Consider the following 14,917-nt stretch of genomic DNA (forward strand, 5'->3'; position numbering starts at 1 on the left):
AATAGGCCACGCGAAAATCCCAGATGGGTTAGCCCTTTTTAAGATCTAATCAATAACAACACATTGCAGAGAGGCGAGATTCTCTCATATGCTTCTGACACATGTCATATTATCTGTGTGCTTTTATGATTACCAAGGATGGAACAACTGTGACACTCACCTAAAAACTTCCCTTCAGACTGCTGGCATACATAGAAGCTATTGGTAAATTGTTCCCATGGACCAAAAATGTACTGGCCGCTACTTCTTATACTATGATTATGCCTACATTGTTCCTCTAGGGCCCATAGATGCCATGGGAAGACATAATAGAATTCAAGCCTGGTGCACCTTCAGTGCACTTTGGGCAGCGGTCTTCCTTCTTTGCTCAAGCCCCCCTCTCCAAGGTCCAGGGTAGGGCTGAAAGAGTTGTGTGGAATGCTGACCTATTTGAAATATGAGTTTAAGCTCCTATAGCATATGGGAAGTATTATTTACCTTCTCTACTCTCTCCATCACATATAACCTTGAAAATAAGGAGGCACAAACAGGTGGTTCTTTGCTCAGAGGCAAAGAGTATATTTGGAGAGGGTCCTGCCTCACCTGGACTTTAATGGAAATGATGATGACAGCCTTTTTCATGGGGATGCGGAGGAAACTAGGAACTCCTTTTTCCTGCACTGCGTTTTTTCTTTGTGTAGACCAGTGCCTTCTGCTGAGAGGAGAGCTGAGACCTGGGGTGGATTTTCTGGTTGAGTGGCACAAGTCAGCTGAGGACAGTGCTTGGAGCTGTTATGAGGAAGGCACAGCAACCAGGAATGTCTGGACTGAAGGGATTGTTGCTTGAGTTCATTGTCTAGAGACTGAGGAGCATCAAAGAAGGTCATGCTCTCCTCCTCTGTTTTATTCTCCAACTTGGCTCCTCTCACAGGGTGTTTGGTGAGGGGTGGACTCTTCTCAACCTTTTTTGTCATGGTTTTGGGCACTGTCTCATCCTTAGAGAGGAGAATGGATTCTTTATGCCTTTGACCTTTCACCTCGGGGTTAATCCAGTGTGGAAAGTGCTTCATCTTATTTCCCAAGCCACCTTCTGCAGCTTCTGGAAGAATGGGATGAATATGGGCTTGTGAATATGGACTGCTTTTACTAGACCCTGCAGGTCTTACCCTAGAAAGTGTGACTCTATGAATTTAGGCCCTGTAAATTTTGGATCTCAAGAACATGGTCACTTTAAATGCTGGACTTACAAAATTTAGCCCAGCTAATAATGGCCCAGTAAGCTGGTCATGTAAGGTCTGGTCCATTAAGCTCTGGTGACTCCAGTTTTGGCATTCTGAGGAATCCTTGTTTGGGTGAGGTCATTCAGATTAACAGCCTTACAGACCATTCTCATCTGGCATTTTGACCCAAGGAATCTAGGGGATACTCTAGGAACTCAATGTAAGGGAGAAACTGGTGAAGGGCTGCGAAGGATCTTGTCACCTGAGAGGATGGAAATGGTGGCTCTGCAGATCCAGACAGATCCTTGCTAGTTCCAACTCACTCAAGGCAACCATCTTAACCTAACTCAAATTCTATTTGAGAAAGATCCTAGAGACATTTGGTTTTGAGGAATCTTTTTTTTTTAAAGATTTATTTATTCATGATAGAGAGAGAGAGAGAGAGAGAAAGAGAGAGAGAGGCAGAGACACAGGCAGAAGGAGAAGCAGGCTCCATGCCGGAAGCTCGACGCGGGACTCGATCCTGGGACTCCAGGATCGCACCCTGGGCCAAAGGCAGGTGCTAAACCGCTGAGCCACCCAGGGATCCCTGATCCTAGAGACATTTGGGAAGTCAAGGGCTCTGAGGGTTCTATTTATAAAAGTCCCTTCTGGCCCCTGAACCACAGCAGAGTATATGTTCTCTCTGGCTGGAGACAGCCTCAAACCTGCACCCCCTTGTCTATGATTCTCTGCTACGTTAAGTTTCCCAGAGTCCTCTATTTTCTCTGCTGGGGCAGGGAGTTGTCCTTACCTTTGCAGGGGCTAAGGGATCCAGGGCTTCTCCAGGCTCAGCTTGTACACACTGGCCTGCAGCTTAATACAAAGCACCTGGGCCCCTGTTGTTTCCCCAGGGGGTTGTGAGATCTTGGAGGCCCAGTGGGAAGAACCATGAGGACTAGCTTGCTTTATGTTCTCCTCACTGCCTCAATTTACCTGCAAGCTATTCTCTAAGGTGGAGCATTCTAGAACACATGGGATGATATCTGGTGGGATGGTGGAGATTCTGGAGCAATATTTTCCCCAGGTGTTTAGATTCTGAAGGAGTCCTAGGTACAGATACTCCTTGGGACAACCATAGTTTGTTCCTGGACTCCTTTATCTTTATAAGACTTCCCAAATGTATCTCCAGGAATTTCTTTTTCAGGTAAAAATTCAGTTTGGCCAAGATAGGTATCTTGAGTGATGAGGGGACTGCAGGATGTCTGGCTCTCTAGAGGCACCATCTCCATTCAAGTGTACTTCAGTCTGGAATGCTTGCCCACTATCTGCACAAGTCTCACTGGCATATTGAAAGCCTGCGGCAGGACTTTCACATTGGTGTTTAGATGATATTGAGCCATAGGTTTTACTGGGCCCCCAAAAGACCCAGGCACACTTTTGTGATTGGAGATTGGCTAGTTATTGACAGGGCCATGGCCTTGGAGAAAGCCACATAATAAAAAGCTGGAAGGCCTGACAGTAAGGCCAAAACTCGTCTCCAGTTTTTCAGTGGCTCCTTGAGAGCATACCCGGGCAGATGCTGGTCAAGATGATCAGTGACAGCATCAAGTGAAGCTTGTTACTTCTGTCAAGGCCTATCAATACTGAGGATGTTGCTTTATGATCCATGTAGGGGCTAATAGCCACCTCCATGTCTAGGGACTTACTTTCTGAGCACGAGGGAACCAAATTCCTGTCAAGGCCCTTGGAATGCTGCAGACCTAATGATTTGTAGTCCTAACAGCTGCAAATGTGGGCAGGAACAAATGCCCTAGCACATCTTCCCATGCTTGTAGTCACTGTAGCTCTGCAACATTGCAGTAGCCTGGGCAAGCAACTGTAGACCAGCCCTACTGCCACGATGAATCATAACAGGTCGATATCCCCACTGGCCTTTAGGTCTGCAAGCTAGGGGATACTCATACTGGCCAGGGTGCTGCTCTTGGGCAGGGGCTGCTGGTAAGCAGGGGACAGGTGCAACTCTTTGGACTGATATATCTTCTGGGACAGGCTCTCACAATAATGAATCAACTTGCTAAATCAACTGCTTCTGAAAGTAGAACTCTAGCAGCTCTGGGTATGTTCCAGGGAAATACCACCTCTCTCTTGAAGACTGAAATGGGCTTCTCCTAACAGGTCCCTGGGGACAGGAAGAAACATGTCTCAGGGCTTATTTTATATGGTTCTCTGCCTCTACAGAGATTTCTGGGCAACAGCTGAGAAGTTCCACTGAAAATGTGACTGCCTTTCCCCTGGTGCCACTCTAAGGCTTCACACTTGGCCAGAGAAGGAAATGAGATATTGATATGGGTTTATTGTTAATCAAATGGAGAAGCCCAAATTTGAGAATGTGGGAGAAGGTGGGGCTAACTTAAGTGGAGGAAATTTTAGACAGAGATTACAAAGTAGTTATTGAACAAAAAGGGACTGGGGCTCCCCTTTTGTGGAGAGATCTTTATTGGCAGACCAGGACTCATTGTGCAGAAAATAGGAACCATAGAAACATAGCTAGGTTTCTGCTGTAGATAGCACATTGAGGCCTCAGTGGATCCTCTGGTCAATGGATGGAGACCACTTAGAAACTGAAGTGTAGTAGAGGGTAGAGCTAGAGCCATGAAGTTTGCTATTTACTTGCAGTGGTACTTGCTCTGGGTTCATAGTGGATCTTTCTATAACTCAGAAAGTTTGGGTAGAGTGGCTCAATCATGAACCCAGGTCAGAAAGATAGCCTATATTTTCAAGCGAGACCTTAGAGATGACATTATGATGAACGAAATGGTTGTTTTTCCAGGCTTGGAAAACATTTGGACTATGTGTTATAAGCTGCTATAGGAACTCTTCTAAAGATCTTAGCAGCCCCCTCAGGTATAGAAATGCATGCATTTATATACATGTACTTAGATACCTCAGGGCATTGGGGAAATAGGAACATGCAAGGCAACAGGGTATTTTAGCTTCATGAGCTCTGAAATCAGGGAAAGAAAGAGAATCAGATATTCAAGGGCAGCTGACCTTGTTTCTCCAGCACACATACAGGGTAGCTCTTCCTCTTGTCCTGCTGATTCACAGGAGTCCTAGTCTCCTCACTTGAAGAAGACAGAGCTCCTGTATCCCTGGACACATCTGGCACTTGATATCCCTTCCTTCGCTGGAGGCATTCACCTTGGATATCTTGGATGCTGACACTGGTCGACTGGGCAGCTGACTGTGTTAAGCATTTCTGATCTGTTAATTGTGACTTTGTAGGGGTTACAGATGGAAGTGAAAGAGCTTTGGAGTGCAGGGAACCCTGACTCTGCTCCAAAGAGAGACAAGAGGAGCCCTGCGATGGCCCCGATGAAGAGGGAGAGGTCAGGGTTTTCTCACCTGACAGCAACTGCTGAATCTCCAGAGCCACAGCATTGCAGATGGGGCAGGAAGGATCTGCACACAGGAGCCGCCGCACACTTCCCTCCTTAGGAAGCCAGCCCTGGCTAGGAAGGGAAGACGGCAACCGTTACTGATGGACTGACACCTGCCTCTCTGAATGCGTGTGACCTGGAGATTTGGCCCACCTTCCCCTAGTCCTGGAATCCCAGGGCATTTACCCATCTCCTTTTCTTCCTAGGAAAATGCCATTGGCAAGTTATGTTGGGCTGGGTTGGACTGAGGGCTGGAGCTTGTTAGGCAAGGTCTCAGACAATGATGGAACCACAGGCCATGAGAGACACTGGGAGGTGGGGTGCATTTACTGTTGGTCTGTGTTGAGAAGCTACACCAGGAGAAGGGAACCAGGCAGAGGTGGGGAGCCAATGGTTGGCTGAGGGGCAGCACCAGGAACATTACCAGGGGGAACCTGCGGTCAGTCTCTTCTGGAGCTAAGAAGGCCACAGCCTGGCATTCAGTATTTCTAAGCTGTGGAAAATATGGTCTTTGTGGGAACTCTGCATTGTGGGGACTATGGGGTGTCCCAGTTCCTGTACATAGTATCTCTTGAGAGCCAATTCCCTTCCTTAGAGATTTTAGGAAGAGGATAAGATGACGGACTCCTTTCTGAGGGCTGTCCCAGGAATTGGCCTCCCTGAAGACAAAACCATGGAAGTAATGTCAGCAGGTTCTATGGGTCTGCCCTTGAATGGTTGCAACAGGAATAGGACAATGGTGATTTATTTATATATGCATTTATCTATTCTCTTGACTGGATAACTTGTCTTGTGGCTGAGTGCAAACTCATGTAGAGTCTTCAATGAATTACATACTAGCAAAATCCTGACTTTCAGGACCACTGTGAACCTAGCCTAGAGCAAAATCGGGAGACTCCCTGTCCTGAGACACCTGATCCCCCTCTGCCCTGGCAACTCTCTCAATCAGTGCTCAGCATCCACTGTCTGACTCCCTCTGGGACATTTTTCCTCTCTTGGTCCCTGCCACAGGCCAACCAGAGAAATCGTCCCAGGCCAGGCTGGGGATTTGGAGAATACAAAGAGCAAGTGATCACCTTCTCATGACAGAGAGCAGCTGCCACGGCTTATCAGCTTCTCGGGACAGTCTCTTGCCTGAGAAACCAAGAGACAGTGTTAGAAGGAATGAGAGGATGCAGGGACCTCCTATAGGAAGCTAAAGGCCTTTAAGTAAGAGGAGGCTGAAAAGCACAACAATCAATGCTCTATGGCACATATGCATTACAACTTAACCCACTGCAACATGCTGTCCTAGACCTCATTTCATTTGATCATCACAGCCACAGTGGGAGTGAGGCAGGATCATGAGATGCCCATTTCATGGATCACAGACTGAGAGATGAAGTCATTTCCACAGGGTCATAAAACTAGTAAATGACACAGCTGAGGGCTTCTGTCCTATATTTTTCATTCTCAAGGGCAGGTGTAAGGTAGAGAATTTTGGAACATTCCCAGGCTCTGATTTCCCACCCAAGAACGTGTTCTGGGAGAAATTGTCAACTGAGGCAATTGGAGCCTTCAGTGGTTAGAGCACCTGGTTACTGGCTCCCAGGTTCATAGGAGGGACAGGAATCAGGGGAATCTTGCCCATAGTGAGGGGAGTCTGAGGAGAAACTAGGACTTTACCTCTTGATGTTTTATCTTTAGCCCTTTGTCTGACTCTCCGGTGACACTTGAAAACAAAATAGTTAGAGTTAAGCCAGGGCACCTTTTACTTTTTGCGTCTAAAATGAGACAAAGTAATTAAGTATTTCCCAAACTTCTATATTCCAATTTTATATACTTTCCTACCATTCTTTTCTTTACCTTATGTCTTTTCACCCATCATTTCCCTTCTCTTATTATTAATTCATTTTGAGGCTCTCCTATACACCATACCTCTACCCCCATTCCCTGAACATGTTCTGTGGGAGATCAGAATGAGACAGGAGAAAAGAGGAATAGATTAAAGGATAAGGGGTCTAGTACCAAGGGATTTTAGCTATCCAAGGTCCTGAATGTCTCCCAAACCGGTAGTAAACCCAAAATTGGAGCTATTCTGAGATCCATGAAGAAACCCCCATAAAAAAAAAAAGTAAGGGTAAGGGTAACAGGAGAAATTAAGGGAATAAAATCTTGTTTGAGGCTTAATCAGTTCAGTCGTGATCATTGTGTGTTCCCTACCCGGCAACAGCTCCTTTTAGGTCCCAACCTTAATTCTTGGTGGCTCTTTTTCACTTGCCAAATAATTAATGCAATAATAATGATGGAGCCATAAGTGTATAAGGGATAGCCAACATCCCACAGAAGAAAGGTAGGGCTCAACATAATCTAAGCCTCATTAGCCATCTCTCTTCCTAGGCTTTCAGGGACTTGGAACCTAATGCCTCCAAATTCTAGACCCTGTCATCTCTGCCTCACAGGAGATGGAACCAGATCACCAGACTACATCACAAAGCTCTCCTATTTCCAAAGGCATGCAGAGCATCAGAGGCCTTTATTTGTCTAGGAGAAGCTCATGTGATTCAGTGCTCAGATGAGGATGTCTGATTGTCTGTACGAGTTGCAGAGCCTGGGCCCTAGAGGTGCCAAGGTCATGGCAGCATATACTCTTTCATGCTCTGTTCCCTATAACGTGATGGCTTAACTCTCTCCTTTAGACAACAGTCTGGCATCTATCCTTAGATATGTTAGTCTTTATGTACACCCTATAAGAGAGAGAATGGTTAGGTCAGAGGAACTCCATGAACATGCATTATCTTGTTAAGTGTTAGAAAGTGAGGATTTTGATGTCATAAGCAATTGGTGGTCAGTATTAAGAGGTTCAAGAAAAGGGTCATGTCTGATATGTCAAGGAAAGGATACAGCTGCTGTCTTTTAAAATAGCTTTCTGGGGCAGCCTGGGTGGCTCAGTGGCTTAGTGGTGCCTTCAGCCCAGGGTGTGATCCTGAGACCTGGGACCCCAGACCCCAGGATCATGCCCTGAGTCAAAGGCAGATGCTCAGCCACTGAACCACCCAGGCATCCCAGGGCAAGCTTTTTCCTTTTCAACCTCAGTTACCCACCACACCTATGTCCACTGATTCACATATTAATGTTAACTTCATGGCCCATGTCGACATTGTGAGATGGCTCCAGTACCTTAGGACTTCTGAATTTCCATAAGTTCTTGCCCTGATGATAGTGGTCCCACACCTCCAAAATTCTTTAGCTCAAAATCTGAAAGTACTATTTGGTCCCTCCTCCAGCACCCTGTCCATCACCAGACAGGTATGGTGAGCACTCAATCTGTGTTCATCACTAAAGTGGGCAATATCAAAGGCACAAAGACATTGAGTTGTGTTATCTGCCTGCTCTGAAGACACTTAAAAACCTAGTTATAGGGATGCCTGAGTGGCTCAGTAGTTGGGCATCTGCCTTTGGCTCATGGCGTGATCCTGGGGTCCGGGATTGACTCCCACATCGGGCTCCCTGTGAGGAACCCACTTCTCCCTCTGCCTATGTCTCTGCCTCTGTGTGTGTGTGTGTGTGTGTCTCATGAATATATAAATTCAATCTTTTAAAAAAAATTTATTTATGAGAGAGAGAGAGAGAGAGAGAAAGAGAGAGAGAGAGAGAGAGTGAGAGAGGTGGGGGAGGGGCAGAGACACAAGCAGGCTCCACGCAGGGAGCCTGACACAGGACTCGATCCCGGGTCTCCAGGATCATACCCTGGGCTGAAGGCAACGCTAAACCACTGAGCTATCCAGGCTGCCTCAATAAATAAAATCGTTTTAAAAAACTGTAGTTACAGCTGACACGTTGTTGTGTTTCGGCGACAGGCAGGCAGACAGACAGGCAGACGTAAAAAACTGTAGTTACAAAGAGAAGAATGAATCAAGAATCAACCTTATTAGGGGTTGAGGGAGGGGGAATTAGGGAGTTATTATTCACTTGGTACAGAATTTCTGTTTGGGATGATGAAAAATTTTGAAAATGGATAGTGGAGATGACTGCACAATGATACATTTAAAGAGTGTTAAAATGGTAAATTTTACGTTAAGTATATATACCCAATTTAAGAAACAAAAGGCAAAAAAAAAACCCATTACCAATAATTAGTATGAGATCTTTTTTACTAACTTGAAGGAAGAATACTCTGAAATGGAAGGAAATGGAAATGGAAATAAAAATATGGATCGTGAATGTTTTCTTTAGTGTCATTTTTTATATAGAATAAAACAAAAACAAAATACATCCTTATGTTTAAGATAATTTAAGAGGAGTCTCACCTGATGATGGGATGAATTTGAGCTATTTTAACATCTTTCCTAAACTTGCAAATTCCACACTACAAATAAGAGAAGCCTTTTTCAACCAAAGATCACTGAATGTCAAACTGATAAACAGCTTGCATCACCTTTTTAGTAGCAGGTTGAGATACCTACAGTGTAGCTTGAATCTTTAACTTTTATTATTCCTACCCAACCGGCTCCTGCTTCCTGCAGCTTCTTTCTTTGCCACTACAACGGTTCTATCTTCCATTAACATGACCTAATGTGGCCCACCATGGTGTTTGGTATCCTCCCCCCTGGGCTGTGACTATATATGATTAATAAAACTACTGTCAATCTCATAGGTGCAGTGTCGAGTGTCATGAGTTCAGTCACGTCCAGAACCCAAGGACACTCCCTCCCTCACCAATCGGATGAAGAGGTGAACAGAATATTTTATCTCTTCCCCAACCAGCTCTGCTTTCTGCAGCTGCTGCTGCCTTTTCACTGCTGAAACAGTTCTCAGTCTCCCATTAGGCTAACCTCCTGGCCACAAGAAAACCATCAGATTGTGCAAACTTTGCACCTGCTCCAACCAGTGCACTCTTTACCCTGCAGATAACCCACAGCCAGTGCCATCCTACTAAGCCATTAAAACCATCTGCTGCCAACTCCTCTGCAGCATCTCACTTACCCTTGTTCCTCTGTCTCCAGACTCAGGAGTTAGAGCCAAAGATAATCTTATGTGTTTTTGCAGAGTAGGCCTTTAGTACAGGTTTATTTACTGGTTTGGTACTCATTGACAAAAGGTGCTTGAGTGGTTAGGACAGGGGAATCAGTGTCTTTCCAAACAAAGGTGCATTCCTGTAATGAACACATCAACAATACAGGCATGGATCTTCATATTTGCCCTTCCTGCTTCACAGTTTATAGTGAAGAGTACACAAGGAAGACAAAGTACCTGAAAAGCCGCTATGGACTCTGGACATACAACTATAAATTCATACTCATTTGTTTCAAGAAAATTTCTCAAAGCCAGACTCTGCTTCATGTTTTTTCAAAAAAAATTTTATTCATTTGAGAGACAGAGAGAGAAAGAGAGCACAAGAACAGGGGGAAGGAGCTGTGCTGTGTCTCAGTATCAGAAAATATTACCGAACATCTTAGATGAGCCAAGGTGCTGGGGACAGAGAAGCACACTATTCAGCAGCAATATTTTTATACATGAGTGTTTTTATCAATGCTCAATAGTTAAAATTTGCGGGGAGTTGGACAGGAAACCCCATGTTAGTGTCAGGCCCCAAGATCACCAGCGTTCAAGCAGCAGGTTACAGTGTGCATTAAGTGTAGCAAGCAACCAGAGGCACTAGAGGGCAGCACCTGCCCACCCAATGCTCCTAGCCCAGCAAACTTAGCGACAAACTTTAAAAGGTCCACTGTTCCAGTGGCTCTCAATCCTGCCCTTACATCAGACTCACTGGGAAGCCTGTAATAATATAGATTTCCTGGCCTCATCCCAGACTTAATGAGTCAGAATATCTAGGGGCAGGGCCCAGCAATCTATATATTAAGTATCAAAAATAACTCTTAAGCAATAAAGCACTAAGGTCTGAGTGTATATTTGGGAAATACTGGCAACAGCCAACCCCCAACCTCGGTTTTACTGAGATATAATTGACATATAGTATTGTATTAGTTTAAGGTGTGCAACATAATGATTTATACCTAAATATATTGATAAATTCTTATCACAGTAAATTTAACATCCATGTCCTCACAGTTACAATTTTTTATGATGAAAATTTAAAAATTAAATCTACTCTCTTAGCAGCTCCCAAATATACGATATATAGTATTGTTAACTATGGTCATCATGCTGTATATTAGATCCCCAGAACTTACTAATCTTATAATTGGAAGTTGGTACCTTTTAACTACCTTCCTTCCTTTCCTCCATCCTCCACCTCCTGCCACTGACAGCCACAAATCTCTTTTCTGTTTCTGTCAGTTCAGGATTCTTTTTAGATTATACATAAAAGTGAGATAACACAGTATTTGTCTTTCCCTGTTTATTTTCACTTAACATAATGCCTTAAGATTCATCCATGTTGTTGCTAAAGGCAAGGTTTCCTTCTCTTTATGCTTGATAACATTCCATTGTGTATATATATGTACCACATCTTTATCCATTCATCTATTGATGGGCGCTTGGGTTCTTTTCCATATCTTGGCTACTGTAAATAATGCTGCAATGAACATGGAGATGCAGATAGTGATTTTGCTTCCTTCAGATATATACCTAGTATTGGGACTGGTGGATTATACAGCAGTTGTATATTTAATTTTTGAGGAACCTCCATACTGTTTTCCATAGCTACTGTGCCAATTTACATTACTACCAGTAATGCACAAGGGTTCCCTTTTCTCACCAGCATTTGCTATCTCTTGTGTTTTTGATGACAGCCATTCTAACACATTCGAGATGATGTTTCATTGTGGTTCTGATTTGCATTTTGCTGATGATTAATGATACTGAGGACTGCTAGCCAATTGTATGTCTTCTTTGGATAAATGTCTCTTCAGTTCCTCTGCTCGCTTTTTTAAAGTGAGCTCCACACCCAGCGTGGGAACCCAATGTGGGGCTTGAATTCATGACTCTGAGATCAAGACCTGAGTTGAGATCAAGAGTCAGATACTTAACCAACTGAGCCACTCAGCACCCTGATCAACTTTTAATCAGATTTTTTTGACTACTTAGTTGTATGAGTTTTTCTAATGTATTTTGTATATTAACCCCTTATCAGATATATGATTTGCAAACATTTTCTCATTCCATAGTTCATTATGTTGTTGATGATTTTGAAGATGTGCAGAAGCCTTTTATTTTTTTTTATTTTTTTGAAGCCTTTTATTTTTTATTTTATTTTTTTCAGAAGCCTTTTAGTTTGATGCAGTCACGCATTTATTTTTGCTTGTGTTGTCTTTGCTTTTGGTGTCAAATCCAAAAAAATTGTTGCAAAGACTGATGTTAAGGAGCTTACCCTCTCTGTTTTCTTCTAGGACTTATGCAATTAAAGATCTTATGTTCAAGTCTTTAATGTATTTTGAGTTATGTATATGGGTAAGACAAGGGTCCAATTTTTATTTCTGTTACACATGGCTCTCCAATTTTCCCAAAACCATATACTGAAGAGGTTATTCTTTCCACGTTATATATTCTTGGCTCCTTTGATCATATATGCATGAGTTTATTTCCAGGCTTTATCTATTCTTTATCTATTCTGTTCCATTGATTGGTATATTTTTATGCCAGAACAACAGTTCTTATAGTGTTGCAGATCTATGTGAATACATGATGAAACTAGGTCTCTCTCCTCACACTCAAATTTGGATTCAATTTCAGAGGGTCACAGATTCATTTATGGAAACTCTAGGATGCCCAAGGAGGCTAGTTAAGAAACTTGAGTATATGCAGAAACAAAGACAATAGCTGAAAGTCCTTCATATTCTGAGAAGTTATAGAAAAATAAGGAAAAACAGAAGACACAAATTACCAATACCAGGAATGACAGAAGTGACTCAACACAAATTTTAGATGTTAAAAGGATAATAAATTAGTATATAAAATTTTTAATATTATATATATCAACAAAATAGATAAAATGAACAAATTCTATAAAAGACACAAACCATCAAAGCTTACTCCAGAAGAAATAGAGGGGAAGGTTAAGAGGTGGGGGAGTAGGGGGGATCCTAAGCTTGCCTCATCCCTTGAACACAACTAAATAAATATCAAAACATTCTATACACCCAAGAAATTGATTTGAGAACTGAGTGAACAAACTACATGCTAGAGATTAAAAAAACAAAAACAAAAACAGACCGTACTGTGCAAGCTACGGAGAGTTGATTTGGGGGAGAAAAATGCTGCATGCTGTGGAGGAGAGGGAGTCTTGATCAGGGAGAGAAGACGGAGAGGGAGGGAGGGGAGGAAAGGAATGGAGGGGAAGGGAGAAAGAGGGAAAAGAGAAGGAGGAGGGAGGGAGAAGGAGAAGGAGAGGGAGAAAGAAAGAGAGAGACAGAGGGAAAGAGAGAGAGAGACAGGGAAATCTGGCAGTGGATTACACGAGAAAAACTTTTGCCCAAAACCACTGACTGGGAAAAGGAGAGGGGCTGACTACTGCAAGTTTTTTTTTTTTAAGATTTTTATTTATTTATTTATTCATGAGAGACAGAAGGAGAGAGAGAGAGAGGTAGAGATACAGGGAGAAGCAGGCTTCCAGCAGGGAGCCCAACGTGGGACTGGATCCCGGGACTCCAGGTTCACACCCTGGGCCGAAGGCGGGCACTAAACCACTGAGCCACCAGGGCTGCCGTGCAAGTTTTTATAAGCAAGGGAGCACAAAGTCTGAAGTTTTAGAGCCCTCGCCATTGCCAGGGTTGTGCCTGGCAGGTTTAGCAGTGCTCTGGTGGGGAAGGAGGGCAGAGACCAGGGAACAGACAGAGTGGTCTGGGGATCTCTTGGATTACGTAGGGAGAAACAGTTCCCTTTCTTGGGAGTGCATTTGGGAGTGGGGGCACAGCCTCTCTGGGGACAAAAGACCCAGCAGATGCCATTGAGCTAAATAGCATAGGAACAGGGACACTGGCCGAGGGCAGGGAGCCTTGGTGCTGGCTTTCTGCTATGCTTTACCATAAACTCTGAGCACCCGCTGAGGCACAATCATTTTCTGTGCAGTGCAGTGCCCTCCCCACCAGAGGATCAGCGAGGGTCCATGCCACATGGTCTCTGAAGTTTGGAGTTTTGAAACCCAGCCTTGCCTGAGATAAAACATGGGCTTGCTGGTACTGCCTGGCAGGCAGACAGCTCAGACACAGACAGGATGAAAGAGGGATCTGGCTGGGGACACAGGAGGGGCGATTGTTTGCTCTTCTGTGAGGACTTCCTGAGGAGTGGCAGGTGCAAGCTCCCCACTCTGGAGAAGAGAGAGTGGGTGATGCTATTTTCCTCCCACTGCCCATCTCAGTAAGCAAAACAGCTCCACCACGTGGAGGCTGGAACCACTTACACCACGGCCCACCCCACACTGTGCCCTGCAGGTGCATCTCCACTAGGGCAGGTCTACCTGAGAATCAATGTAGCAGGCTCCACCGCCAGAAGACCAGCATAAACCTCTCCTAGCACCTAGGCTACTACTCAGAGAGTGCTGCAGAGCTTCAGCTCTGGGGAAATAGGATCTAGCTTCCTTTCTTTTTCTTTACTTTTTTTTTTTTTTTATCTATCTTCTTTTAACAAGCAGACTAAAACACACCTACGATCTAGCTTCCCTTTTTTTTTTAAATTAATTTATTTTTTATTCTTTGGATCCAGCTTCTTTTAACAAGCAGACCAAAACATGCCTAGGATCTAGGTTCCTGTATTTTCCTTTAAAAAAACCCAACATCTTCTTAATACAGCCATTACTTTCAAAAGCAGCAATCTGTTAGCAGTATCTAACAGATACAAAAAATGACCCAGACAAAATGATAAGACAGAAGAATTCACCCCAAATGAAAGAACAAGAAGTCAGAGAAAGGTATTTAATCAGTATATATAGAAGATGTCTGAACTATAATTTGAAATAATAATCATGAAAAAATAAAATAGAATAAAATAAAATAATAATCATAAGGACACTAGTTTGGCTTGGGAAAGCATAGAAGACACTAGAGAAAACAATAAAGCTGAAGGAAGAGGGAAAGAAAGGTTTTGGATCATGAATGTAGACTTTGAGAACTCAGTAACTCCTTAAAGTGTAGTAAGATTCCAATCATGGGACTCCCAGGAGAAAAAGAGAAAGAAAAAGGGGCAGAAGGTTTATTTCAGCAAATTATAGCTAAAAATTTCCCTAATCTGGGGAAGGAAGTGGACATCGAAATCCAAGGAGCACAGAGAACTCCCATAAAATTCAACCAAAGCTGGCCATCATCAAGACATAGTCACACTCACAAAATAGAGAGGCAAGAATCCTGAAAGCAGCACGGG

The 14,917-nt window shown here is 43.6% G+C and overlaps 1 protein-coding gene and 1 long non-coding RNA gene across 6 annotated transcripts in view; one reads left to right on the forward strand and one right to left on the reverse strand.

Moving 5' to 3' along the window:
* Window positions 1-14,917, forward strand: part of LOC140641636 (uncharacterized) — a 91,617-nt gene that overhangs the window by 51,514 nt on the left and 25,186 nt on the right. The gene's annotated exons all lie outside the window — the stretch shown is intronic.
* LOC140641629 (protein SPATA31F3-like) lies at window positions 532-7,046 on the reverse strand. 5 transcript variants are annotated; one of them, XM_072841784.1, is made up of 6 exons: window positions 6,824-7,040; window positions 6,287-6,332; window positions 5,698-5,755; window positions 4,587-4,693; window positions 4,233-4,445; window positions 532-1,078 (listed from the first exon to the last, which is right to left on the reverse strand). In XM_072841784.1, exons 1-6 carry the CDS (start codon window positions 6,965-6,967, stop codon window positions 618-620), a joined length of 1,029 nt encoding a protein of 342 aa, XP_072697885.1. In that variant the 5' UTR covers window positions 6,968-7,040; the 3' UTR covers window positions 532-617. The 5 variants fall into 5 exon arrangements, with proteins under 5 accessions (XP_072697885.1, XP_072697888.1, XP_072697884.1 ...); XM_072841787.1 differs by lacking the exon at window positions 4,233-4,445 and having other exon boundaries at window positions 6,824-7,042; XM_072841783.1 differs by having other exon boundaries at window positions 4,233-4,693; window positions 6,824-7,039.

This window comes from Canis lupus, chromosome 10 (genome assembly GCF_048164855.1).
Source record: "Canis lupus baileyi chromosome 10, mCanLup2.hap1, whole genome shotgun sequence".
Classification (NCBI taxonomy): Eukaryota; Metazoa; Chordata; class Mammalia; order Carnivora; family Canidae; genus Canis; species Canis lupus.

Excerpts from the sequence above, each read along its gene's own strand:
- LOC140641629 (XM_072841783.1), bottom strand. The coding sequence starts at position 6,967 with ATGTTGAGCCCTACCTTTCTTCTGTGGGATGTTGGCTATCCCTTATAC. Across the intron at positions 4,694-5,697 it reads CTGCTCTCTGTCATGAGAAG|CCAGGGCTGGCTTCCTAAGG; the intron begins GTGATCACTTGC and ends TTCCCTTCCTAG. Across the intron at positions 1,079-4,232 it reads ATGTGTGCTGGAGAAACAAG|AAGCTGCAGAAGGTGGCTTG; the intron begins GTCAGCTGCCCT and ends CCATTCTTCCAG.